The sequence below is a fragment of the Hyla sarda genome, chromosome 2 (assembly GCF_029499605.1).
Source record: "Hyla sarda isolate aHylSar1 chromosome 2, aHylSar1.hap1, whole genome shotgun sequence".
NCBI classification, from domain to species: Eukaryota; Metazoa; Chordata; class Amphibia; order Anura; family Hylidae; genus Hyla; species Hyla sarda.
The window spans coordinates 375,699,467-375,726,363 of record NC_079190.1 but is presented as its reverse complement, the minus strand read 5'-3'; the positions used below and the strand labels follow the sequence as shown (position 1 = coordinate 375,726,363).

At 40.5% G+C, this 26,897-nt stretch overlaps 1 protein-coding gene across 6 annotated transcripts in view; it reads left to right on the top strand.

Moving 5' to 3' along the window:
• RAP1GAP2 (RAP1 GTPase activating protein 2) overlaps positions 1-26,897 on the top strand; it is an 882,491-nt gene that overhangs the window by 570,128 nt on the left and 285,466 nt on the right. For all 6 annotated transcript variants that reach the window (XM_056558445.1, XM_056558442.1, XM_056558446.1 and 3 more), the window contains one exon: positions 3,231-3,315. In XM_056558445.1, coding sequence (XP_056414420.1) covers positions 3,231-3,315 — 85 coding nt within the window. The remainder of the gene's footprint in view (positions 1-3,230; positions 3,316-26,897) is intronic.

Genomic DNA, 26,897 nt, shown 5'->3' with positions numbered 1-26,897 from the left:
GGTTTAACATGCAGTTTTATTGGACATAGATACAGTGGGGCAAAAAAAGTATTTAGTCAGCCACCAATTGTGCAAGTTCTCCCACTTAAAAAGATGAGAGAGGCCTGTACTTTTCATCATAGGTACACCTCAACTGTGAGAGACATAATGAGAAAAAAAAAATCCATAAAATCACATTGTCTGATTTTTAAAGAATAGTATGCATATTATGGTGGAAAATAAGTATTTGGTCAATAAAAAAAGTTCATCTCAATACTTTGTTATATATTCTTTGTTGGTAATGACAGAGGTCAAACGTTTTCTGTAAATTTTCACAAAGTTTTCACACATTGTTGCTGGTATTTTGGCCCATTCCTCCATGCAGATCTCCTCTAGAGCAGTGATGTTTTGGGGATTTCGCTGGGCAACACGGACTTTCAACTCTCTCCAAAGGTTTTCTATGGGGTCGAGATCTGCAGACTGGCTAGGCCACTCCAGGACCTTGAAATTCTTCTTACAAAGCCACTTCTTTGTTGCCCGGGTGGTGTGTTTGGGATCATTGTCATGCTGAAAGACCCAGTCGAGTTTCATCTTAAATGCCCTTCCTGTTGGAAGGAGGTTTTCACTCCAAATCTCACGACACATGGCCCCATTCATTCTATCCTTTACACGGATCAGTTGTCCTCATCCCTTTGCAGAAAAACCCCAAAGCATGATACTTCTACCCCCATGCTTCACAGTAGGTGTGGTGTTCTTTGGATGCAACTCAGCATTCTTTCTCCTCCAAACATGACGAGTTGAGTTTTTACCAAAAAGTTATATTTTGGTTTCATCTCAGCATGTGACATTCTCCCAATACTCTTCTGGATCATCCAAATGCTCTCTAGCAAACTTCAGACGGGCCCGGACTTGTACTGGCTTATGTAGGGGGACATGTCTGGCACTGCATGATTTGAGTCCCTGGTGGCGTAGTGTCTTACTTATAGTAGCCTTTGTTACTTTGTCCCAGATCTCTGCAGGTCATTCACTAGGGCCCCCATGTGGTTCTGGGATTTTTGCTCACCATTCTTGTGATCATTTGACAGCACGGGGTGAGATCTTGAGGGGAGCCCCAGATCAAGGAATATTTTCTGTGTTCTTGTATGTCTTCCAATTTCTAATAATTGCTCCCACAGTTGATTTCTTCACACCAAGCTGATTGCCCATTGCAGATTCAGTCTTCCTAACCTGGTGCAGGTCTACAATTTTGTTTCCTGTGTCCTTCGGCAGCTCTTTGGTCTTGGACATAGTGGAGTTTGGAGTGTGACTGTTTGAGGTTGTGGACAGGTGTCTTTTATACTGATAAAAAGTTCAAACAGGTGACATTAATACAGGTAACGAATGGAGGACAGAGGAGACTCTTAAAGAAGTTACAGGTCTGTGAGAGTCAGAAATCTTGCTTGTTTGTAGTTGAACTAATACTTATTTTCCTCTATAATTTGCAAATAAATTCTTTAAAAATCAGACAATGTGATTGTATGGATTATTTTTCTCTCATTATGTCTCCCATAGTTGAGGTATACCTATGATGAAAATTACAGGCCTCTCTCATCTTTTTAAGTTGGAGAACTTGCACAATTGGTGGCTGACTAAATACTTTTTTGCCCCACTGTATGAACACTGTAGAAAAGTAAAAACCATCATACTGATTGGGGGACCATAATGCGCCCTTAAAACTTAGATTGTTGTTATCTTGTTCACATTTACTGACAATTATCTAATGTTTAATTCCCACTTTTTAGTCAAATATGATGCTGCTACTGCTGAAGGGTGCCCCTCTAATTCTATTGTCCATGGGCCTCTTCCTTTTTTTGATTTGGCCTTGAGTAAGATACACTATTTGACCAGGGGCACCCATATAGTGTTGACATTATACAATTGCATTACAGATTGGCTACAATGTAACTTTTTTATATCTTAGTATTTTCCTGTACATTAAAGGGGTACTCAGTTGAAAACCTTTTTTCTTTTAAATCAACTGGTGACAGAAAGTTAAACATATTTGTAAATTACTTCTATTAAAAAATCTTAATCCTTCCAGTACTTATTAGCTGCTGAATGCTACAGAGGAAATTCCTTTCTTTTTGGAACACTGATGACATCACGAGCACAGTGCTCTCTGCTGACATCTCTGTCCATTTTAGCAACCGTGCATAGCAGATGTATGCTAAGGGCAGTATGGTGGCTTAGTGGTTAGCACTGCTGCCTTGCAGTGCTGGGGCCTTGGGTTCAAATCCCACTAAGGATAACAATAAATAAAGACTTATTATTATTATTATTATTATTATTATTCTAATAACGTCAGCAAAGAGCACTGTGCTCGTGATGTCATCAGAAAGCATTCCAAAAAGAAAAGAATTTCCTCTGCAGTATTCAGCAGCTAATAAGTACAGGAAGGATTAAGATTTTTTAATAGAAGTAATTTACAAATCTGTTTAACTTTCCGGAGCCAGTTGATTTAAAAGAAAAAAGGTTTTCACCGGAGTACCCCTTTAACATTCTATTCTTTTTATAATATTGCTACACTGTAACACCAAGCTACATCCCATATTTCAGCCTTTTTACCAGAGATCCTTTTTACTAAGCACTTAATGCACCTTCAAGCTATAATAGTCACTGAACCATAAGAAAACATGTCTCTGATTTTCCATGCCCCTTTATTCACTCTGCCGCTCTTCTAGAACACAGATACAATAGAGCATCCGGTTTTATCCTCCGTAGTTGGTCTCCAGCATCTCCCCTATCATACGCGCTCCATGTAATCCTTTATATCATAAAAAGGAAAGCCAGAAACAAACAGAATGTGGTCCATAACAAGCTAATGCCAGATGGGAGACTGGAGGAGGGAGGGCCAAGGGAAATTTGGCGTAAGGAGATTGTCATGGTAACACAAATCTATCTGCCTTTTTTTTCCTGTGTGAAAAGCACCTGAAATTAATTTTACCTGCAACACTTTGCAGGGGGGAGTCCCGAGTCACCTGCTGCATCACAGGTTACACCGGTCCCTATTTCTTCAACCTTGTGCAGCACAATGAAACTGTGGTAAGAAGATGCCCCATCATGTCCTGTATTTACAAATAACCAGTAGTGTGTTAGTAAATAAGATGACGTTCCTATAACAGGTGTTACATTGGATATAGTGGTTGTATTTCATAACTTTTTCATATATATAAGAAGTGCAATAGTAATAATCATCTGTTTTGTATCAACAGGAAACAGGAGATGTCCAACTCTTCAGAAGCTACCACACCTGATCGCCCCCTCTCCCCTCCGGCCACTGCTCCCCCAATTATGAAGGTAATAGGTTCTACTATTCATCTAACCAACCCTATGATGGTCAATCATTATCAGTGTCTTAAATACACTGATTTCTATAATGCACCTTTATTTTTTGGCTGTTTCTACTGACCTTGGAAAAAGGTGTATGCTGTGGGATGTGGTCACAGCTGTAATATTACTACTGTGTTATTGCAGTACCCGAGTGGAGCTTTTGGCGACTTGTGTTGTACTTGTAGTACTTGTGTTGAGCTGTATGTTAAATGCATCACATAAATGGATCTTTATGAGGGATATAGTAAGCAGGCATACCAGTTTTTTGGCATGCAAGTTTTCGGAAAGAAAATTACTATTTTATGCTATACTCTCTCGCAACTTAAAAAAAAAATGTGATTTGGGGTTAGCAAGAGGGGCATGATCTCTTGTGGTCCTGCAGATTTACTATAGTTTACCCTAGAAAGTGGCATAAGTTATGGCACAAATCAACTTTATCTTGTGCAGTACAACAGACTGTGAAGATTTATTACAATTATTAGTATGATTATTATTAGCCAGGAGTGGGTCCAAAGACATAGAAATAGGTGCAAATCTTTCCACTATAGTTTTTTCTCTGTGTGATTTCCATTGCTTTTTCCATTGCTATACTGACCAAAATACTACTGGGATAAGAAATACCCCCTATATGTGCCAGCTTCATCCCCACATGCTGTGGTTCCGTAAATCTGATTTTAGGATTTTATTCATTGGAAGGTCTAATCATAAATGCATCATCTGATCATTTCAAATATCTCGATGTTCAAAGATTCCTTTTATATGATGATAAGTTTAATGCCCTATTTTTTGGGCTAAGAGATTATACTCTAGGACTAGAATAAGCCTTTTTTGTCTTTCTTCTAGCTTTGACATATATCAATATATTTCTATTAAAGTATGTTTTGTAAAGTAAAAATAAACACCAACTTTTAGCATGTTACAGAGAAATATTGGGGTTCCTTGCTGAGAACCCCACCAATCGGTAGGACCAGCAGGCATAAGTGCTTTACTTCCCAGCTCTCACAATCTTTGTCTCACTGTCCCATAGACTTACAATGAAGCAACGAGACAGAGATTGCTGAGAATCAGGCAGTAAAGTGTTCTACACTCGCTTATCCCAGCTTGTTCTCTTTATGGGGGGGGAAGGGGGAAGTTCAGCACTGAGACCCCAACCGATCAAAACTTTTTACATATCTCTGTGAAATGTCAAAAGATTTTTTATGTGACAGGCACACTTGAAGAGATGTAATATATCCGGTAGAGACCTCATTGCAATAAGTGCCCCTTATGAAAGGGAGTATTCATGACTACCACTAATACTGAGAAGTATTGGTCAATATTGGGCATTAAAACTCAGATAAGACTCAGGTTCTCTGCAATAACGATTTGTTCTAGAATTCAAAGCAGTACGGTTTTCAAAGTATCCCCCATTCCTCATAGCTGTTGTACGTACTATAGTTGCAAGCATAGGATCCCCAGTGAGTTACTAGTAAATAGAAAAATGGAATAAGAAAGATGAATGGCAGTATATGTAAGTAGATATGCATTATAAAGGAGTCCTTTATCATACAGCTCTGTGCACTGCCATAGAGGCTTCTTCAGGCTGCAGATGCATGCTTCTTAGGTAGAGTACCTTCAAACAGTACCTTTGTATTTCTAATGGAACATGCCACAATTTTTTACATTTTCTAATATCTATCTATCTATCTAGTACAAGGAAATGGAGCAGCACTCAGAGTATGCCAGTAAATGGGTGTGTGCTGACGTCAGACCCCGGTCCTGGGTCCCCACTCAATATATCCAATAGATAGATGCACAGCAGCACTCCAGAGTAACATGGTTAAATCTGGGCTTTTATTCAATCACCAAAATGTAGCGACATTTCGGTCACCTTAAGTGACCTTTATCAAGGCTTGATAAAGGTCACGTGAGGTGACCGAAACGTCGCTACACTTAGGTGATTGAAGAAAAGCCACCATTTAACCACGTTACTCTGGAGTGTTGCTGTGCATCTAATCTATCTATCTATCTATCTGAGTTATAGATGAGATATCTATGTATCTATCTCATCTATATCTCATCTTTATCTCATTTATCAATCTATCTCATATCTATCTATCTATCTCTATATCTACTGTATCTATCTATCTATCTATCTCCCATATCTCCCATATCTATCTCTCTATCTCACTATCTACATATCTATCTATCTCATATCTACTATCTATCTATCTATCTATCTTTCTTGTATCTATCTCATATCTATCTTTTATCTATCTATCTCATATCTATCTATCTATCTATCTATCTATCTATCTATCTATCTATCTATCTATTTGCTTTTCAGCATTCATTATGGAATCACAGAATATCCTAAATGGGATTCAAGGAATTATTATAGTATCATATTTTGATTGATTTCTTATTCATATGAGCCATATATGAACAACTCCTCTTTTCTCTGTACACATTTCCAAGTAGGACTAGAACAATAGAAATGTACAAGCTGATCAGGTAGACTCCAGATATAGCTGACAGGCATGAACAAGAATTTGTGTATCTTGTGTATCCCCCTGTTATGTATGTAAGCAGCATGATAACATAGCACAAACATTGATCACATTGTAGACTATTAGGGCCATACAGGTTTTTGTAATAAAAACCCATATTTATTCCTCGGCAAGTTCTGTAAAAAGTTAATTTCTTTATTCAAAATTCATTAGCATAGTACCACAATTACAAGGCATTATGATAGCAGACCACATCTTACTGACGCATTTCAAACAGCTAAGTGCTCTTAGTCATAGCAATTCCTTCTTTTAAAAGACATACTATGAGAGATAAACAAAAATGGTCTAATTGTATGACTAGATCGGTATTTTTTAACCAGCGTGCATCCTGCTGTTGCAAAACTACAACTCCAGGCATGCTTGGACAGCCTTTGGCTGGAGGTGCGCTGGTTGGGAAACAATGAACTAGACAGAGAATGTGCCAAACATATTCTAGTGGCACAGGCTGTTTGACAAATCTGTCACATCTTTTAGACTGTCTAGCCCTTTTTAGGCCAAAAAGGTGTGGCAAAATTTGGCGTACTGCATCATATATGAGCCATGTCCCCTTACAATGAAGCCTGTAAGGATTTCACCCTGGGGATAGCTCTGGAATGATCCTTGACACAACCACGGGACACGTTTCTACTTCATTCAGAAAGCAAACAACATAGTTCTTTATGCAAGTCTGGTTCCTCACCAGCTTTATTACACAGGTTGCAGGATAAATAAAAAACATAACACAGGAACAAACAAAATCCTAGATCATCCAGTCACTAACTAAACAACCCAGCATGCCATCAACTGGAGGGCTTTTCCCTGCCAGTTAAAACTGAAGTTTCCTGCAACCTTTTACTCTGTTCACACACAGCGTTTGCAGCCTCTTGCTGTGTGTACTAAGACTCCTTGTCTTGTCAACTTCACTGTTGTGGGTGTCACTCACAGCCCTGGCTGTGTGCTCCTCACAAGGACCCCTGTCTCCCCCCAAAGCCACCTTGCTGTTTTCTGGGGAGAGCCCAGACTATTCTGTTTCCTTTCCTTATATCTAGACTTCCCACATTTCTGTTGGCCTCATTAATTAGGCCCCTGATGAGCATCTCTGCTAGCTCACCTTGGATAAAGGACTGGGGAAAACACCCTTTCATTTCCCTCAAACCTGCCTCAATGCCACAAGCTGTACTCACTTTCATCAAGTCATGGTGATGAAGTGCAAAAAGTATTTAAAAAAAGCCGAACACACATGCAAATATGATGCGATTCATGGCAGTTTTTTTTTGTTGGTGTACATCATGCCAGATTTTTGTATATATGCAGAAATCAATGAGCCATCCAAAAAAACAAAAGCTATATGAAAACATTTGGAGAACTATGAATGCATAGTAAAGTGTAAATTTATAGTAATAGAATATATTTGTCTTCTACTGCACTCTATATATTATAGCTTGTTGCAGGGACGTGCACAGACATTTTGGGGGGCAGGGCCTGAAGTGAACAAAGGGCACTTCTCATAATTATTTATTTAAATGACCACATAATGATGCCCCGCTGCCCAGTGTCAAAAGGGCAGGGGGTCAAGCCCCCTTTCTTGTCAATGTGTGCATGTCCTTGGCTTGTTGCACTGCTTTATGGCACCAAGCGCCACTATTGACCTTCATGAGCCACCTGCATTACTGCTCGGATTGACATTTGCAAACATTTAGGAGTAGATATATACTTTATTTACCATATGAACAGATGTCAATAATTGGGCACAGGAATGTATAACTGTTGCACTTTTCATTGTGCCTGAATATAATAGCTCATGACCATGTACTGCTAAGAAGATCAGTGACATAGTGTCTAGTCACGCCAAGATACTCCACCTTAACTGCACTTGATCTCCATTCATCTCTTCAGAAACAATAAGAAAAGTTCATCAGGTTCAGTTTTGATGCATTGTTCATGTAGTCACAGGGTTCACTACAAAGCTGGTTGAGACAATGAGCTATTCACCAAAGCCTGATATATACCTTACATTACCTGAGGCACTAGAGGCTACGATCTTACATTACCTGAGGCACTAGAGGCTACGCAGCAGTCAGCTTGAGTCGTCTCCCAGACACCAGAACTCCTGTCATCTTAATGTTGGAAAGGACTTTTGTGAAATCCTGAACATTCTTCATACTGCCTAATCCACACTACATACCATGAGAAATGTCATCCTGCCACAGTGATAGATATTAGGAGGAGAGAAAAAAAACGGGAGGACGGAAACATCAAACTGTCTGCTAGGAAGTATAATGCAGGCGGCAGGATCAGTTCTGCAGATGTGACACATGACATTTACATATACATGGAAACTATACAAAAAAAAAGTAATAAATGGCTCGCTCACCTCCTGCCATGCACTTTTTTGGCAATTCTTCACCTCAAAGGGGTACTCCCATGAAAAACTTTTTTTTTTTTTTTTTTTTTAAATCAACTGGTGCCAGAAAGTTAAACAGATTTGTAAATCACTTCTATTAAACAATCTTAATCCTTCCAGTACTTTTTAGGGGCTGTATACTAAAGAGAAATCCAAAAAAGAAATGCATTTCCTCTGATGTCATGACCACAGTGCTCTCTGCTGACCTCTGCTGTCCATTTTAGGAACTGTCCAGAGCAGCATATGTTTGCTATGGGGATTTTTTCCTGCCCTGGACAGTTCTTAAAATGGACAGCAGAGGTCAGCAGAGAGCACTGTGGTCATGACATCAGAGGAAATGCATTTCTTTTTTGGATTTCTCTTTAGTATACAGCCCCTAAAAAGTACTGGAAGGATTAAGATTTTTTAATAGAAGTGATTTACAAATCTGTTTAACTTTCTGGCACCAGTTGATTTAAAAAAAAAAGTTTTCCATGGGAGTACCCCTTTAAGCAGCAACTTTAAACATGCAAAAAACGGCCCTTTATCCCATAAAACTTGACGTATTTGGATAGAATCATACAGGTAAAGCCCAGCTGGTGCAATCTGGTGACAAACAAACGCCCCACACCCCTTTGACGTGTTTAACTCCTTGGGGACGGAGCCCATTATAACCCTAAGGACGGGAGCATTTTTTGCAATTCTGACCACTGTCACTTTAAGCATTAATAACTCTGGAATGCTTTTACTTTTCATTCTGATTCCGAGACTGTTTTTGTCGATACTTGCATCATTTCTTGGTGAAAAATTCCAAAATTTGATGAAAAAATTGAAAATTTTGCATTTTTCTAACTTTGAAGCTCTCTGCTTATAAGGAAAACAGACATTCCAAATAAATTACATATTGATTCACAAATACAACATGTCTACTTTATATTTGCCTCATAAAGTTGACATGTTTTTACTTTTGGAAGACATCAGAGGGCTTAAAAGTTCATAAGCAATTTTCCGATTTTTCACAAAATTTTCAAAATCCGAATTTTTCAGGGGCCAGTTCAGGTTTGAAGTGGATTTGAAGGGCCTTCATATTAGAAATACCCCATAAATTACCCCATTATAAAAACTGCACCCCCCAAAGTATTCAAAATGACATTCAGTAAGTTTGTTAACCCTTTAGGAATATCAGCAAAGTGAAGGATAAAATTCAAAATCTTCATTTTTTACACCCGCATGTTCTTGTAGACCCAGTTTTTGAAATTTTACAAGGGGTAATAGGAGAAAAAGACCCCCAAAATTTGTAACCCAATTTCTCTCGAGTAAGGAAATACCTCATATGTGTATGTCAAGTGTTCGGCGGGCGCAGTAGAGGGCTCAGAAGGGAAGGAGCGACAATGGGATTTTGGAGAGTGAATTTTGCTGAAATGGTTTTTGGGGGCATGTCACATTTAGGAAGCCCCTATGGTGCCAGAACAGCAAAAAAAAACACATGGCATACTATTTTGGAAACTACACCCCTCAAGGCACGTAACAAGGGGTCCGGTGAGCCTTAACACACCACAGGTGTTTGACGACTTTTCGTTAAATTCGAATGTGTAAATGAAAAAAAAATGTGCAGTTTCTTTTCCCAAATTTACCATTTCTACAAAGGGTAATGGGAGAAAAATCCCCTCAAAATTTGTAACGCAATTTCGAACGAGTACGGAGATACCCCATATGTGGCCCAAAACTGTTGCCTTGAAATACGACAGGGCTCTGAAGTGAGAGAGCGCCATGCGCATTTGAGGCCTAAATTAGGAATTTGCAATAGGGGTGGACCCGGATACAAGGATGGGGCTTGTCTCCACCAAAACCCTACAACAGTGTTTCCCAAACAGGGTGCCTCCAGCTGTTGCAAGACTACCAGCCTGTCAGGACAGTCTATGGCTGTCCGGCAACACTGGGAGTTGTGGTTTTGCAACAGCTGGAGGCGTCGTTTAGGAAACACTGCCGTATGAGAAGTTTTTCATTTTTATTGGGGGGGGGGGGGGGCGACGTATAAGGGGGTGTATGTGTAGTGTTTTACTTTTATTATATGTTAGTGTAGTGTTTTTAGGGTACTTTCACACAGGCCGGGGTTCACATTGCCAAACTACAACTCCCAGAGTGCACTGACAGACCGTACATGCTGGGAGTTGTAGTTTTACAACAGCTGTAGGCATATTGGTGGGGAACCACTGAGTTAGAAAACAGACTCTAGCTCAGTGATTCCAACCCATGTGCCTCCAGCTGTTGCAAAACTATAACTCCCAGCATGTACGGTCTGTCAGTGCACTCTGGGAGTTGTAGTTTGGCAACAGCTGGAGGCACACGGGTTGGAATCACTGAGTTAGGAAACAGACTCTAGCTCAGTGTTTCCCAACCAGTGTGCCTACAGCTGTTGCAAAACTACAATTCCCAGCATGCCCAGACAGTCAGGGATGCTGGGTGTGTAGTTCTGCAATATCTGGCCCTTCAGATGTTGCAGAGCTACAACTCCAAGCATGCCTGGACAGTCTGGGCATGCTAGGAGTTGTAGTTATGCAACAACTGGGGAAGAACAGTTTGGAGACCGCTAAGTAGTGGCCTCCAAACTGTAGCCCTCCAGATGTTGCAAAACTACAACTCCAAGCATGCCCAGACTGCCCATGCATGCTGGGAGTTGTAGTTCTGCAACATCTGAAGGGCCAGATATTGCAGAACTACACGCCCAGCATCCCTGACTGTCTGGCCATGCTGGGAATTGTAGTTTTGCAACATCTGGAGGGCTACAGTTTGGAGACCAAATTATAGTGGTCTCCAAACTGTGCCACTTCAGATGTTGCAAAACTACAACTCCCAGCATGCCCAGACAGTCAGTGCATGCTAAAAGTTGTAGTTTTGCAACATCTGGAGGACCACAGTTTAGAGACCACTATACAGTGGTCTCCAAACTGTGACCCTCCAGATGTTGCAAAACTACAACTCCCAGCATGCCCAGATAGCCTTTGGCTGTGTGGGCATGCTGGGAGTTGTAGTTTTGAAGCTTTTAGAAGGTCACAGTGAAGATCACTTATCGGGATCTTCACTGCAGCCTTCTGCGCCGCACTTTCCGGCCGCCGCTCCTCCTGCTGCCACCGCTGCTCGTTGATGCCGCCTCCGCCGCCTCTGAAGGTCCGGGTAAGCCGGGCCATGCTCCCCCTCTCCGCCCGTGTTCCCCCGCTCTGTACCGACTTCCGATCGGTGGGCAGAGCGGGGGAAATGAACTCTAACCCCCACCCCCCCCCCCCGCCCCCTCCAGCCATTGGTGGTCAGCCGTACTGACCAATGGCAGGGCATAGGAAGGGGTGGCAACACTGCCACCTCGCTCCTATCCTTTAGGCTGGTCGGAGCTGGCTCTGACAGCTCCGATCAGTCTTATTTTCTGGGTGATCGGGTCACCAATGTCTGAATTTGCCTGCGATTTGCTGCGATCGCCAACATGGGGGGGGTCTCAGGACCCCCGTAGGCATTGCCACGGGATGCCTGCTGATAGATATCAGCAGTCATCCTGGTCCGATAACCGCCCAGCGCGCGGCAGTGATCGGAAATGCCGAGGGCGTATGGATACGCCCTCCGTCCTTAAGTGACGGGACGCGAGGGCGTATGCATACACCCTTCGTCCCCAAGGAGTTAAAGGGATACTCCGCCCTCAGACATCTTATCCCCCGGTGATCGCCCAGCGATCTACTGTATGGGGTCTGGCTACTTACACATCCTCAGTGCACTCTGACCCACACCTTCCTGAACAGAGCCAAGAGACAGCCCACTCAGCCAATCAACAACTCAGAGGCCAACAGATCGGGGATAAGTGTCCGATCGTATTGGGGGAAGAGGGGGAAAGGATAGCCGCTGGGACCCACAATGATCTCCTGTATGGGCCCCCTCACCCAGATCTCCTTTCTGTAGATAGGGGATAAATGTCCAAAATGTTCAGTTCCCTGGAGTACCCCTTTAAGCACAGATTACGCATATACGTACATGACTTCCAACTTTACAGTGAAATGCAGTTAAGTACATATAGTTACGTATAAGTATTTATCAAAAGTCATAAATTTATGGTGTACAGACAGCAATAGATATGTCAAATGTGTTAACAGGCATGTACTTGTTAATACATCTGATGCTTATTATTTACAGCAAGGTTTTCCTTATGACCAGCTTGTGAAATCGTTCTTAGTAGATTCCCCCCCTTAACGCTCTTACAAATGGTTTTATGTGGAGTTATTGTACACAAGAGATCTGTACAGTCTGCACTGATGTCCAATAATGGCTATTGACTGATCTTTGTTCTGTCTCAGGGGGAGATTTATCATATCCTGTGTAGAGGAAAAGCTAACCAGTTGCCCATAGCAGCCAATCAGATCGCTTCTTTCATTTTTAAAAAAGGCCTCTGAAAAATAAAAGCAGCAATCTGATTGGTTGCTATGGGCACCTGGACAATTTTTTCTCTACACTTCTCCCCCTCAGTCTTTACATTGGTATTTTCAGAACGTTTTCAGTATCTACACAAGGATTATACACCTCAGTGATCAACATGAACAATGGGGGAGATTTATCAAAACCTGTGCAAAGGAAAAGTTGCCCAGTTGCCCATAGCAACCAATCAGATTACTTCTTTCATTTTGCAGAGGCCTTGTTAAAAATGAAAGAAGCGATCTGATTGGTTGCTATGAACAACTGGGCAACTTTGTCTTTGCACAGGTTTGGATAAATCTCCCCCAATAAGATTACCACTACACAGTGGGGGAGATTTATCAAAACGTGTGCAGAGGAAGAGTGGTGCAGTTGCCCATAGCAACCAATCAGATCGCTTCTTTCATTTTCCACAGGCCTCTAAAGAGGCCTGTGGAAAATGAAAGAAGCAATCTGTTTGGTTGCTATGGGCAATTGCACCACTCTTCCTCTGCACAGGTTTTGATAAATCTCCCTCAGTGACCGACCACACATGAGTAGTGTTATTATTGTACCATTATTGTGACTTCAACACACGATTAAGGGAGGAAAAGTATTAAGGATTATTGCACACAGTAATGTCAGAGTGCAGAAAGCATGGTCACTAGGGAGGAGATTTATCAAAAGCCCCCATGGCAAAAGTGGAGTAGTTGCCTATAGAGACCAATCAGATTGCTTATTTTATTTTCAAAAAGTCCTCCAAAAATAAATAAAACTAGGGATCTGATTGGTTTCTATGGGCAACTGCTTCACTATTCCTCTGCACGGGTTTTAATAAATCTCCCACAATGTGTCATAATGTATTAGTGTAGAAACAATATGAATAATGATGTCACAGTGACATCACAGTACATAGAAAAGGAACACTGTCAAATAATATAGTTATTGTACACAGTGATGTCACAGTACATACATAATAGAGTGAAGTCATAAGGTTTATTGTACACAGTGATGTCACAGTACATACATAATAGAGTGAAGTCATTAGGTTATTGTACACAGTGATGTCACAGTACATACATAATAGAGTGAAGTCATTAGGTTATTGTACACAGTGATGTCACAGTACATACATAATAGAGTGAAGTCATAAGGTTATTGTACACAGTGATGTCACAGTACATACATAATAGAGTGAAGTCATAAGGTTATCGTACACAGTGATGTCACAGTACATACATAATAGAGTGAAGTCATAAGGTTATCGTACACAGTGATGTCACAGTACATACATAATAGAGTGAAGTCATAAGGTTATTGTACACAGTGATGTCACAGTACATACATAATAGAGTGAAGTCATAAGGTTATCGTACACAGTGATTTCACAGTACATACATAATAGAGTGAAGTCATAAGGTTATCGTACACAGTGATTTCACAGTACATACATAATAGAGTGAAGTCATAAGGTTATTGGGGGAGATTATCAAAACCTGTCCAGAGGAAAAGTTTCTGAGTTGCCCATAGCAACCAATCAGATTGCTTCTTTCATTTTGCAGAGGCCTTTTAACCTCTTAAGGACACAGGGTGAAAAAAAAAGTGAAAAAAAAAAAAAAAAGAAAAGTTAATAAAGGTCATTTAACCCCTTCCCTAATAAAAGTTTGAATCACCCCCCCCTTTTCCCATAAAAAAACCTGTGTAAATAAAAATAAACATATGTGGTATCGCCGCATGCGTAAATGTCCGAACTATAAAAATTTATCGTTAATTAAACCACACAGTCAATGGCATACGCGCAAAAAATCCAAAATAGCGTATTTTTGGTCACTTTTTATATCATAAAAAATGAATAAAAAGTGATCAAAAAGTCCGATCAATACTAAAATGGTACCAATAAAAACTTCAGAACACGGTGCAAAAAAAGAGCCCTCATACGGGCCCATACGCGGAAAAATAAAAAGTTAAAGGGGTCAGAAGATGACAATTTTAAACGTATAAATTTTCCTGCATGTAGTTATGATTTTTTTCAGAAGTACGACAAAATCAAACCTATATGAGCAGGGTATCATTTTAACCATATGGACCTACAAAATAAAGATAAGGTGTCATTTTTACCGAAATATGCACTGCGTAGAAACAGAAGCCCCCAAAAGTTACAAAATGACATTTTTCTTTAATTTTATCGCATAATTAATTTTTTTTCCGTTTCACCGTGGATTTTTTGGTACAATGATTAATGTCACTGCAAAGTAGAATTGGTGGCGCAAAAAATAAGCCATAATATGGAATTTTATGTGAAAAATTTAAAGCGTTATGATTTTTAGAAGGTGATGAGGAAAAAATGAAAATGCAAAAACGGAAAAACGCTGTGTCCTTCAGGGGTTAAAAATAAAAGAAGCAATCTGATTGGTTGCTATGGGCAATTCAGCAACTTTTCCTCTGGACAGGTTTTGATAAATCTCCCCCATTGTACACAGTGATGTCACAGCACATACATAAGAGTGAAGTCATAGAGTTATTGTACACAGTGATGTCACAGTACATACAGTGGGACAAAAAAAGTATTTAGTCAGCCACCAATTGTGCAAGTTCTCATTTAAAAAGATAAGCGAGGCCTGTAATTTTCATCATAGGTATACCTCAACTATGAGAGATATAATGAGAAAACAAAATCCATAAAATCCCACTTGTCAGATTTTTAAGAATTTATTTGCAAATTATGGTGGATAAGTATTTGGTCAATAACAAAAGTTCATCTCAATACTTTGTTTTATACCCTTTGTTTACAATGACAGAGGTCAAACTTTTCTATAAGTCTTCACAAAGTTTTCACACACTGTTGCTGGAATTTTTGCCCATTCCTCCATGCGGATCTCCTCTAGAGCAGTAATGTTTTGGGGCTGTCGCTGGGCAACACAGACTTTCAACTCCCTCCAAAGGTTTTCTATGGGGATGAGATCTGGAGACTGGCTAGGCCACTCCAGGACCTTTAAATATTTCTTACGAAGTCACTTCTTCGTTGCCCGTGTGGTGTATTTGGGATAATTGTCATGCTGAAAGACCCAGTTACATTTCATCTTCAATAGCCTTGCTGATGGAAGAAGGTTTTCACTCAAAATCTCAAGATGCATGGCCCCATTCATTCTTTCCTTTACACAGATCAGTCGTCCTGGTCCCTTGGCTGAAAAACAGCCCCAAAGCATGATGTTTCTACCCCCATGCTTCACAGTAGGTGTTCTTGGATGGTGTTCTTTGGATGCAACTCAGCATTCTTTCACCTCCAAACATGGCGAGTTGAGTTTTTACCAAAAAAGTTCTACTTTGGTTTCATCTGACCATATGACATTCTTCCAATCCTCTTCTGGATCATCCAAATGCTCTCTAGCAAACTTCAGACGGGCCAGGACATGTACTGGCTTAAGCAGGGGGATACATCTGGTACTGCATGATTTGAGTGTAGTGTGTTACTGATGGTAGCCTTTGTTACTTTGGTCCCAGCTCTCTGCAGTCCATTCATTAGGACCCTCCGTGTAGTTCTGGGATTTTTGCTCACCATTCTTGTGATCATTTTTAGTTACAGTACGGGGTAAGATCTTGCGTGGAGCCCCAGATCGGGGGAGATTATCAGTGGTCTTGTATTTCTTCCATTTTCTAATAATTGCTCCCACAGTTGATTTCTTCACACCAACTGCTTGCCTATTGCAGATTCAGTCTTCCCAGCCTGGTGCAGGTCTACAATTTTGTTTCTGGTGTCCTTCGACAGCTCTTTGGTCTTGGCCATAGTGGAGTTTGGAGTGTGACTGTTTGAGGTGGTGGACAGGTGTGTTTTATACTGATAACAAGTTCAAACAGGTGCCATAAATACAGGTAACGAGTGGGGGACAGAGGAGACTCTTAAAGAAGAAGTTACAGGTCTTTGAGAGCCAGATATCTTGCTTGTTAATAGGTGACCAAATACTTATTTCCACCATAATTAGCAAAAAAAAACTTTCAAAATCAGACAATTTCTCATTATGTCTCTCATAGTTGAGGTATACAGTACCTATGATGAAGATTACAGGCCTCTCTGATCTTTTTAAGTGGGAGAACATGCACAATTGGTGGCTGACTAAATACTTTTTTTGCCCCACTGTACATCATAAACAAAGTGAAGTCATAGAGTTATTGTACACAGTGATGTCACAGTACAAACATAATAAACAGAGTGAAGTCATAGTTATTGTACACAGTGATGTTACAGTACAAACATAATAAACAGAGTGAAGTCATAGAGTTATTGTACACAGTGATGTCACAGTACAAACATAATAAACAGAGTGAAGTCATAGAGTTATTGTACACAGTGATGTTACAGTACAAACATAATAAACAGACTGAAGTCATAGAGTTATTGTACACAGTGATGTCTCAGTACAAATATAATAAACAGAGTGAAGTCATAGGGCTAACATACACAGTGATGTCACAGTACATACATAATAGAGTGAAGTCATAAGGTTATTAAGGAGAATTTATCAAAATCTGTTTAAGTTGGAGCTCTATGTACCCCTTATTGCTGCGTCTATCCCCTATGCTGCTATGCTCAATTTACTAGGCATGCTCACATATCTTGGTAAATTGTGCGCACCCTTAGAGATCACCTCATCTCCTCTATGTTGCACACTAAAGAGGAACATGCGTTTACAATTCTCTGATGCTTTCTGACACTTAGGTACATGTCCTCCAAAGTGGTGTATATTTGCGCTAGAAAAGGGCTTTTGCACATTTTTTGTGCAATAATATCAAAAGGATGCAGTTAATAAATCCAAGTCTACAGGATAAAGTGCTCTACGGTAAACATGAACGTAGACATCGCTATGAAGAACTCCATCAAACACGGCATACAAAAAAACGCAAATATACACACGAAAAAACCTCTATATCCTATGATAAATCTCCCCCATTGTACACAGTAATGTCACAGTACATACATCATAAACAGAGTGAAGTCATAAGGTTATTGGACACAGTGAGGTCACAGTACAAACATAATAAACAGAGTTAAGTCATAGAGTTATGGTACACAGTGATGTCACAGTACATACATAATAGAGTGAAGTCATAAGGTTATCGTACACAGTGATGTCACAGTACATACATAATAGAGTGAAGTCATAAGGTTATTGTACACAGTGATGTCACAGTACATACATAATAGAGTGAAGTCATAAGGTTATTGTACACAGTGATGTCACAGTACATACATAATAGAGTGAAGTCATAAGTAGTGTTGCTCGCGAATATTCGCAATTCGAATATTATTCGCGAATATCGCTTATTCGCGAATTTGCGAATTTCGCGAATATAGCGCTATATATTCGTAATTACGAATATTCGTTTTTTTTTTTCTTTTTTCTTCACAGTACACATCACAGTGATCACCCCTCTCTGCTTCCAGCTTGTGTGGTGTAAAGAAGGCTGTAATACTACTGTGTGAGACTGGCGCGCGAAATTCGCATATGCGAAAATTAGCATATGCTAATTTTCGTATATGCGAATTTCTGCATATGCTAATTTTTTATATGCTAATATTCACATATGTCAATTTTCGCATACGCGAATTTTCGCACATGCGAAAATAAAACGAGAATATAACGAATATGCGAATATTCGCGAATATATGACGAATATTCGTCCATCTATTCGCGAATATTCGCGAATTCGAATATGGCCTATGCCGCTCAACACTAGTCATAAGGTTATTGTACACAGTTATGTCACAGTATATACATAATAAACAGTAAAGTAAGGTTATTGTGCACAGTGATGTTACAGTACAGAAATAATAAACACAGGAATGTCACAGAACACCCACAGCACAATAATTACTGCCAATGGACAATGAAGTACTGTGATATCACACTAGAAAAGTAATAAACAAAGTATTCACTAATGTGGCAGAGCAGATACTATGGGTGCTTAGATCCTAAAGCTCAGATATGCCTGAGCTCCCTATAGCTTTCATTTTAGCAGTATGTGTAACAGTGTTATGTATGGGTTTTTGGAAAAATATGTGCTTTCTTCATTCATAAATATATATCTACAGTGGGGCAAAAAAGTATTTAGTCAGCCACTAATTGTGCAAGTTCTCCCACTTAAAAAGATGAGAGAGGCCTGTAATTTTCATCATAGGTATACCTCAACATTGTCTGATTTTTTTAAAATGTATTTGCAAATTATGGTGGAAAATAAGTATTTGGTCAATAACAAAAGTTAATCTCAATGCTTTTTTATATACCCTTTGTTGGCAATGACAGAGGTCAAATTTTTTCTGTAAGTCTTCATAAGGTTTTCACACACTGCTGGTATTTTGGCCCATTCCTCCATGCAGATATCCTCCAGAGCAGTGATGTTTTGGGGCTGTCGCTGGGCAACACGGACTTTCAACTCCCTCCAAAGGTTTTCTATGGGGTTGAGATCTGGAGACTGGCTAGGCCACTCCAGGACCTTGAAATGCTTCTTATGAAGCCACTCCTTTGTTTCCCGGGCGGTGTGTTTGGGATCATTATCATGCTGAAAGACTCAGCCATGTTTCATCTTCAATGCCCTTGCTTATGGAAGGAGGTTTTCACTCAAAATCTTACGATACATGGTCCCTTTTATTCTTTCCTTTACACAGATCAGTCGTCCTGCTCCCTTAGCAGAAAAACTGCCGAAAGTATGATGTTTCCACCCCCAAGCTTCACAGTAGGAATGGTGTTCTTTGGATTCAACTCAGCGTTCTTTCTCCTCCAAACACGATGAGTTGAGTTTTTACCAAAAAGTTCTACTTTGGTTACATCTGACCATATGACATTCTCCCAATACTCTTCTGGATCATCCAAATCCTCTCTAGCAAACATCAGATGGGCCTGGACATGTACTGGTTTAAGCAGGGACACATCTGGCACTGGAGGATTTGAGTCCCTGATGGCGTACTGTGTTACTGATGATAGCCTTTGTTACATTGGTCCCAGCTCTCTGCAGCTCATTCACTTGGTCCCCCCATGGGGTACTAGAATTTTTGCTCACCGTTCTTGTGATCATTTTGACACCATGGGGTGAGATGTTGCATGGAGCCCCAGATCGAGGGAGATTATCATTGGTCTTCTATGTCTTCCATTTTCTAATAATTGCTCCCATAGTTGATTTCTTCACACCAAGCTGCTTGCCTTTTGAAGATTCAGTCTTCCCAGCCTAGTGTCCTTCGACAGCTCTTTGGTCTTGGCCATAGTGGAGTTTGGAGTGTGACTGTTTGAGGTTGTGGACAAGTGTCTTTTATACTGATAACAAGTTCAAACAGGTGCCATTAATACAGGTAAAGAGTGGAGGACAAAGGAGATTCTTAAAGAAGAAGTTACAGGTATGTAAGAGCCAGAAATATTGCTTGTTTGTAGGTGACCAAATACTTGTTTTCCACCATAATTTGCAAATAAATTATTTAAAAATGTGATTTTATGGACTTTTTTTTCTCATCATGTCTCTCATAGCTGAGGTATACCTATGATGACCGATTTGACCGATTATATATATATATATATATATTGTGCAGTGTGGCAAGGAAAAGGTGTATTTCCCTTGCTAACTCTGGAGAATGCTCCACCTGTGGCCTGATTAATGAGATATCAGGAAGGGAAAGTATGTTTAAAAGTAAAGGAAACAGAATAGTTGGGACTCTCCCTTGGAAACAGTATGCTGGTTGTTAGAGGGGGAGACACACGGACCCTGTTTAGGCAACACACAGAAGGCGCTGTGAGTGGTCCAAGAAGTGGTGTGAACTGTGAGTAACAGGTTGCAGGAGTCACATGTTTAACTGGCTGAGGGTAGCTCACCAGTTCGTAGTCAGGGAATGCTGATATGTGTAGTCAGTGACCAGACGGTCTAGGTCTTCATTTTGTTCCTGCGTTATGTTTGTTTTCCCCCTGCAACCTGTCTAAATAAAGCTGGCGAGGTGCCAGGCTTGCATGAATAACCGTTGTCTGCGGGTTTATTGAGTGGAAACGTGTCCCGTGGCAGTGTCCAGGACGATCCCGGAGCTAATCCCCAAGGAGGAATCCTTACAATATATATATATATATATATATATATATATATATATATATATATATTTATTTTTATTTTTTTGGTTTCCTGAATTCATGTATTTATGTTTACACTTTCATACATGTTTTTATTTACTTACATATTTATTATTTTTTTTATTTTTATTTTACAAACTTATGGTACAATTGCAGTAAACAGTGGTCTTGGCATCTTTCATGTAGACGGTATTTTTTTTAATGGTCACTATGCATAATGTACAATGCACTCTTAATCCATTGCAAAAACTGTGGTCTGAATAAAAGTAAGGTCTTCATGTTTATTATACAATTAAAGGGGTACTCCAGGGAAATATAAATATATATATATATATATATATATATATATATAAATAAAACTGACCACACTACCGTGATATGTTCCCTGACTGATGTGCATGGCTTCTGTGGCCCCTGTTGTCTTCATTGGCTGCTTGATTTCCTTTGCCATCCTTCCTTCCCCCTTGCCTACATCTCCCAGCAATCATTGCAGCTCTGCTCTGCCAGCCAGCTCCCTCTCTGAGAGCAGCCCCCACCCTCCTGCTCTGATCAGAGAGAAGTTCAGTGGCTGAGGCTGCACACACCTCCCAGTTCTCAACACTAAAGAGATCATGGCTCATCAGTGCAGAGCAGAAACCACATGGTCTGTGCCTCTCAGGAGGGTGGGGGCTGCTTTCGGAGAGGAACTTGGACAGAGACAAAGTGAATGACTGGATGATGTCATTCCCTCACTTCATGCATGCAAGTTACAAACAGAGAGGGGAAACTGCTCTATATAGCTCATCTACTGTATGTATATATATATATATATCAATGGCCCTTATTTACTAAGAGTGGAGTGTAGGTTTCTTTGTGGGTTTTAATTCCCTACAATTTATTTTCCACGGTATTTTCTAAGGTTTCCCTACATTTTCCCCTTTCCCTACACTTTGCTTTTTTTACACATGCTCTGATCTGTCTGGTTTTCCTCAGCTCAAATCCACCACATTTTATGTGGAAACATTAGTAAATATGTTGGTTTTTCGTGAAAATGTCGCGAACACGCCCCTTTCGGATACCACGCCCCTTTTTCGGGATTTCTTAGCAAAATGTAAAGTTAGTTGGGGTTTTTTCACTTCTGGAGCAAATTCTGGTGCAAAATTTGCCGCAGACAGAATTTCTGGCACAATGCAACAGAATCTGGCACACAACCCGACAAAACATGTTAGGTTTGCAATAGTAAATGAGGGCCAATGTGTGTGTATGTGTGTGTGTGTGTGTATATGCTCCAGCATCACTTCCAAACGACTGATATTAACATGAAACTTGGCACACATGTTACTTATATGTCAACAACAAACATAGGATAGGTGATTTAACCCCAACTCACCCCTATTTGCCAGGGTCGGGGTTTTTGTTTAAAGTCCCATACAAGTCTATGGGAAATATATGTTACTGCAAAGCTTCCAAATGGCTTGAGATATTTCGATAATACTTGGTCACATGTTACTTATATGTCCACTTAAAATATAGGGTAGTTAATTTAACCCTTAACTATGCCCATTTGTGAGGGTCAGGGTGTCTTGTTTAAAGTCCCATGCAAATCAATGGGAAATGTATGTTCCCACACAACAGGAGGGTCTCGGCAGTACAGTGTATGGGAGACCATGCAGTGGTTGGAGTCCTGCGGTTGTACAGTGTTGTGGTTAAACTTTACTTTCCTGGAAAAGCTGATGAGTTGCCTATAGCAACCAATCAGATTGCTTCTTTCATTTTTCACAAGACCTCTGCTAAATGAAAGAAGCAATCTGATTGGTTGCTATGGGCAACTCAGCAGATTTTCCTGAAAAAGCTGCTGAGTTGCCCATAGCAACCAATCAGATCGCTTCTTTAATTTTTCACAAGGCATCTGCAAAATCAAAGAAGCGATCTGATTGGTTGCTATGGGCAACTGGACAACTTTTCTTTTGCACAGGTTTTGATAAATTTCCCCCTATGGGGGAGATTTATCAAAACCCGTCCAGAGGAAAAGTTTCTGAGTTGCCCATAGCAACTAATCAGATTGCTTCTTTCATTTTTGAAAAGGCCTCTGAAATATAAAGGAAGCGATCTGATTGGTTGCTATGGGCAACTCAGAAACTTTACCTCTGGACAGTTTTTGATGAATGCCCAGCCTTACACCTTACATCCAGTTTCAATTTACCCCAATACCCATATTTGGTACCCCATTAACCTAGTTCCCACGGTTCAAAGGCTTTCTTAATTTCTAATTGACCTACATTTTTCAATCACGAGTAAAAAAGTTTAACCACAACACTGAACACTCCGTCCCACCCCGGCACTTGAACCACCAGTCTCTCATCCACTGTACTGCCGAGACCCTCCTGCTTATCTTACAGTTTTACATACCGCGAGATCCCCATAGACCACAATGGGCCTATTGGTTTTAATGGGCAAAAAATCTCAAAGTTAATGCACTAGGGCAGTGGTTTCCAACCTGCGGACCTCCAGATGTTGCAAAACTACAACTCCCAGCATGCACGGACAACCAACGGCTGTCCGGGCATGCTGGGAATTGTAGTTTTGCAACATCTGGAGGTCCGCAGGTTGGAGACCACTGCACTAGCACATTAGTTCCCTATACCATTAAAGAAGGGAGGGCTCAATATTCGTGCATATGTGAAGAGAAGAGAGGGATGATCGGTGATGTGTACTGTGAACAAAAAAAAATAATGAATGTTCGTAATTGCGAATATATAGCTCTATATTCGCAATATTCGCAAATTTGCAAATATGCGATATTGGCGATTAAAATTTGTACTGCGAATATTCGCGAGCAACACTAGTCGGGATATGAGGATAGGATATGAGGTCGGGATAGGAGGTCGGGATAGGAGGACGAGATAGGAGCTCGGGATATGAGGATGGGATATGAGGTCGCGATATGAGGATGGGATATGAGGTCGCGATATGAGGATGGGATATGAGGTTGCGATATGAGGATGGGATATGAGGTCGGGATATGAGGTTGAGATAGGAGGATGGGATATGGGGTTGGGATATGACAACAATATATGAGGATGGAATATGAAGTCAAAAGCTTCCTCCTTTGTTGATTTTCCTCCCCAACAAGGATTAGGAAAGAAAAAACGGGCAACGCCGGGTACTCAGCTAATGAATAATATTTAAACAATTAAATAGGGTTAGGTTGGGCTACATCTAATTTACATTACCACATCGTATATAAGATTGTCCTTGGATTTGCTAGCAGTTTCAATGTAATGTAATGTAACATATGCCAGAAACTTGAGACGGTGCATTTCTGAGCAGTCCTAGCGCCCGCTGGATTGCTTAAATGTGCATAATGTCCAATTGTGTTTTCCGGGTGGACGTTTCGCACATTTTCGGCCGTGTGAACCCGGTTTGACAAGTGATAGCATTCACAGAGTCGCAGTATACACCAGGTTAAATGTCCAGCCCAAGTTTCCCATCTGCAAACACAGCAGCCTTTGCTAATTGAATTCTTTACAGTGCTTCCTGTGTTATTGCTCCATAGGGCATAACGTTCTGGGGAAGGGCAGGGGAAGGGCAGCTGTTCCTTTGTTATCCGCATACTGTGGCTCTCGCATGCAGCATAAGCTCTATTATAATTTGGGCTGTTTTGTTTTTAATTGGCTTCTATTCTTGTTTGTGGAGAAGACCTTGTGGAATTGTTCTGTTCACAGCATTTTTCTGTTCACATTTGGGCTCTAAGAAATGGCTTGTAAGCAGGCTGGTGCCTATAGTATTATTTAACTGTTGCCAATGTAGGCATTTTAGAGCACTGTTTATCAACCAGCGTGCCTCCAGCTGTTGCAAAACTTCAACACCCAGCATGCCCGGACAGCCGAAGGCTGTCCGGGCATGTTGGGAGTTGTAGTTTTGCAACAGCTGGAGGCATGCTGGTTGCCCAAGCCCCTGTTTTAAAAGGTATATTTGTCACAAACCTGATGTAGCATGAGTTTCTAAATGCTCATAGGACATCATAAAGCTTGAGGATTGTTGTAGAGGTAATGGTATGCTGCAGCATCAGATGTAAAAATAATAATACATTTCGGCCGGGAAATCCGACGACTGAATCAGTCTGCACTAGAATCGTACCCATAGACGGCAATTAAACACAAAAAGGATAAACTGCACCAATTAGGTATATATTGTACTCTATTTTTCATGATATGTACTAGGTGCAAGGGGTCTATAAATCGTGAATCAGTATAGCTCCATAAACTATTTTATACAAAGAAAGAGAAAAACTCAAACAAAGAGCAATTGCTACTGATAAATATGCAAAATTTTATTAGTATATCCAAAATGTTAAAAAGCGTCACACATATGTGACTGATTTCGATAAGGATAAAGTACCAGGTGTGTATGTATAAAGCAATACAAAATGAGATGTCTCAGATACAACCAGAAAACACGTAGGTGGATCAGGTGCAGTAGAAGTAAAAATCACAATGGATGTATGTATAGTGAGGTCAGGAAATGATGTAATATGGCTCCTATTCAAAAAGAAGTAACCAGGGGTCCAGAAAGGGCCCCAGTAGAATAAGAAGCTAACTGCTATATCACATGATTGGTATAGAGAATGGGCCCAAAGTATAACAATAATGATTAGTGAAAAAAGACCTCACTTACCCATAATGGAAGCCTGTAACCACCGTCCCAACGTACGTTTCGTCACCCGACTTTCTCAAGGGACGCTCATAGACGGCAATGTCTGCAGAGCGGAGATCTGCAAGAACATTGAACGAGTTCAATGTTCTGATGCAATTTTTCGAGGGGATTTAATGGTCAGATAGTCGGCCTCAAAAAACTACAGTTTACACTGTGCCAGCAATGGGACTCTGCTGCACCAGAATTACCGAGCGGAATTTCAAAACGGGATTCCACTTGGAAATTCCATCGTGTGAACCCGACCTTAGCCTAATGCTATTAGATTCTTCTTTCGTTTCAGCCTAAATATTACTTGGAAGTTATTACAATGTTCTGCCCTCATTGACCTACTGTCAGGTACTTACATTGCATCCTCTTAGGCCATGTTTCCACGGCAAAATTTCCAGGTGGAATTCTGCAGGAGAATTTCGCCTTAAATTCTGCTGAAATTTACTGCCCGTAGACTTCCGCTGTCCCATTCACAAAGCTGAATTTCCAATTTTACTTGCAAGTCCGCCATGGAATTTCCGCAAAATTTTAAGACCAGTCTTTAATTTTGTGGAATTCAGCAGCCAAATCTCATTGAAGTTTTGAGAATTCCGCAATTTCGTTCAGTAACCTTTGTGGAACGGAAATTGTGCAGAGTTGTGGAAATCACACCATTTGAACAAGGATGGCTTCACACAAAGGATTTTCCAAGTGTCTGCTTGGAATTGTTTCGTTTTTGTTTTTTCCATCGCACACTGATTTTTTGATTTCCTTGCAGAATGATGCAGGAAATTCAGTACGGAAATTCCGAGGCAGAAAATTCCACAGTCTGGACGACTAAGTGAAATCCCCATTGTTTCCAATACAAAGTGAAATTCACCTAAAATTCAGAGCGGAATACCACGCAGAATGTCTGTTGGGTAAATGTACCCTTAGGGTATATTTGCATGATGGACTTTATGATTTTGCATTGATATTAATGGGGATCCCGCTTGGTCATGCAGACTGTGGATTTTCTGCCTCTGAATTACCGCACAGAAATTCCGCTATCATTCCTGCGCTGAAAACCAAAAATTCAGTACGGAAAGCAAAAATCACTAGAGATCAAAATGGACATTCAAGTTCTTGGTGTGAAATCATCTTAGGCCATGTTCACACGGTGGAATTCGGATTAAAAATTCTGCCTAGAAATTATGTTGCAGCAGAGTCCCATTATTTTCAATTGGATTCTGCTGCACCATACACTCGGCTGATTTTCCGCGGGAGATGTTGCCGCCAGGGAAATTCCTCTTCCAATGTCCGCTGAAAGAATAAACCTTCATTCTTTTGGCCTAATCCACTTTCAAATACATTGCTGTCTATGGAGACGTTGCATTTCCGAGCAGACCAAACAGAAGCATATTCTAGCTGGTGCCCACTATTTTTGGAATGTCCGTCTGTTTTTTGGCC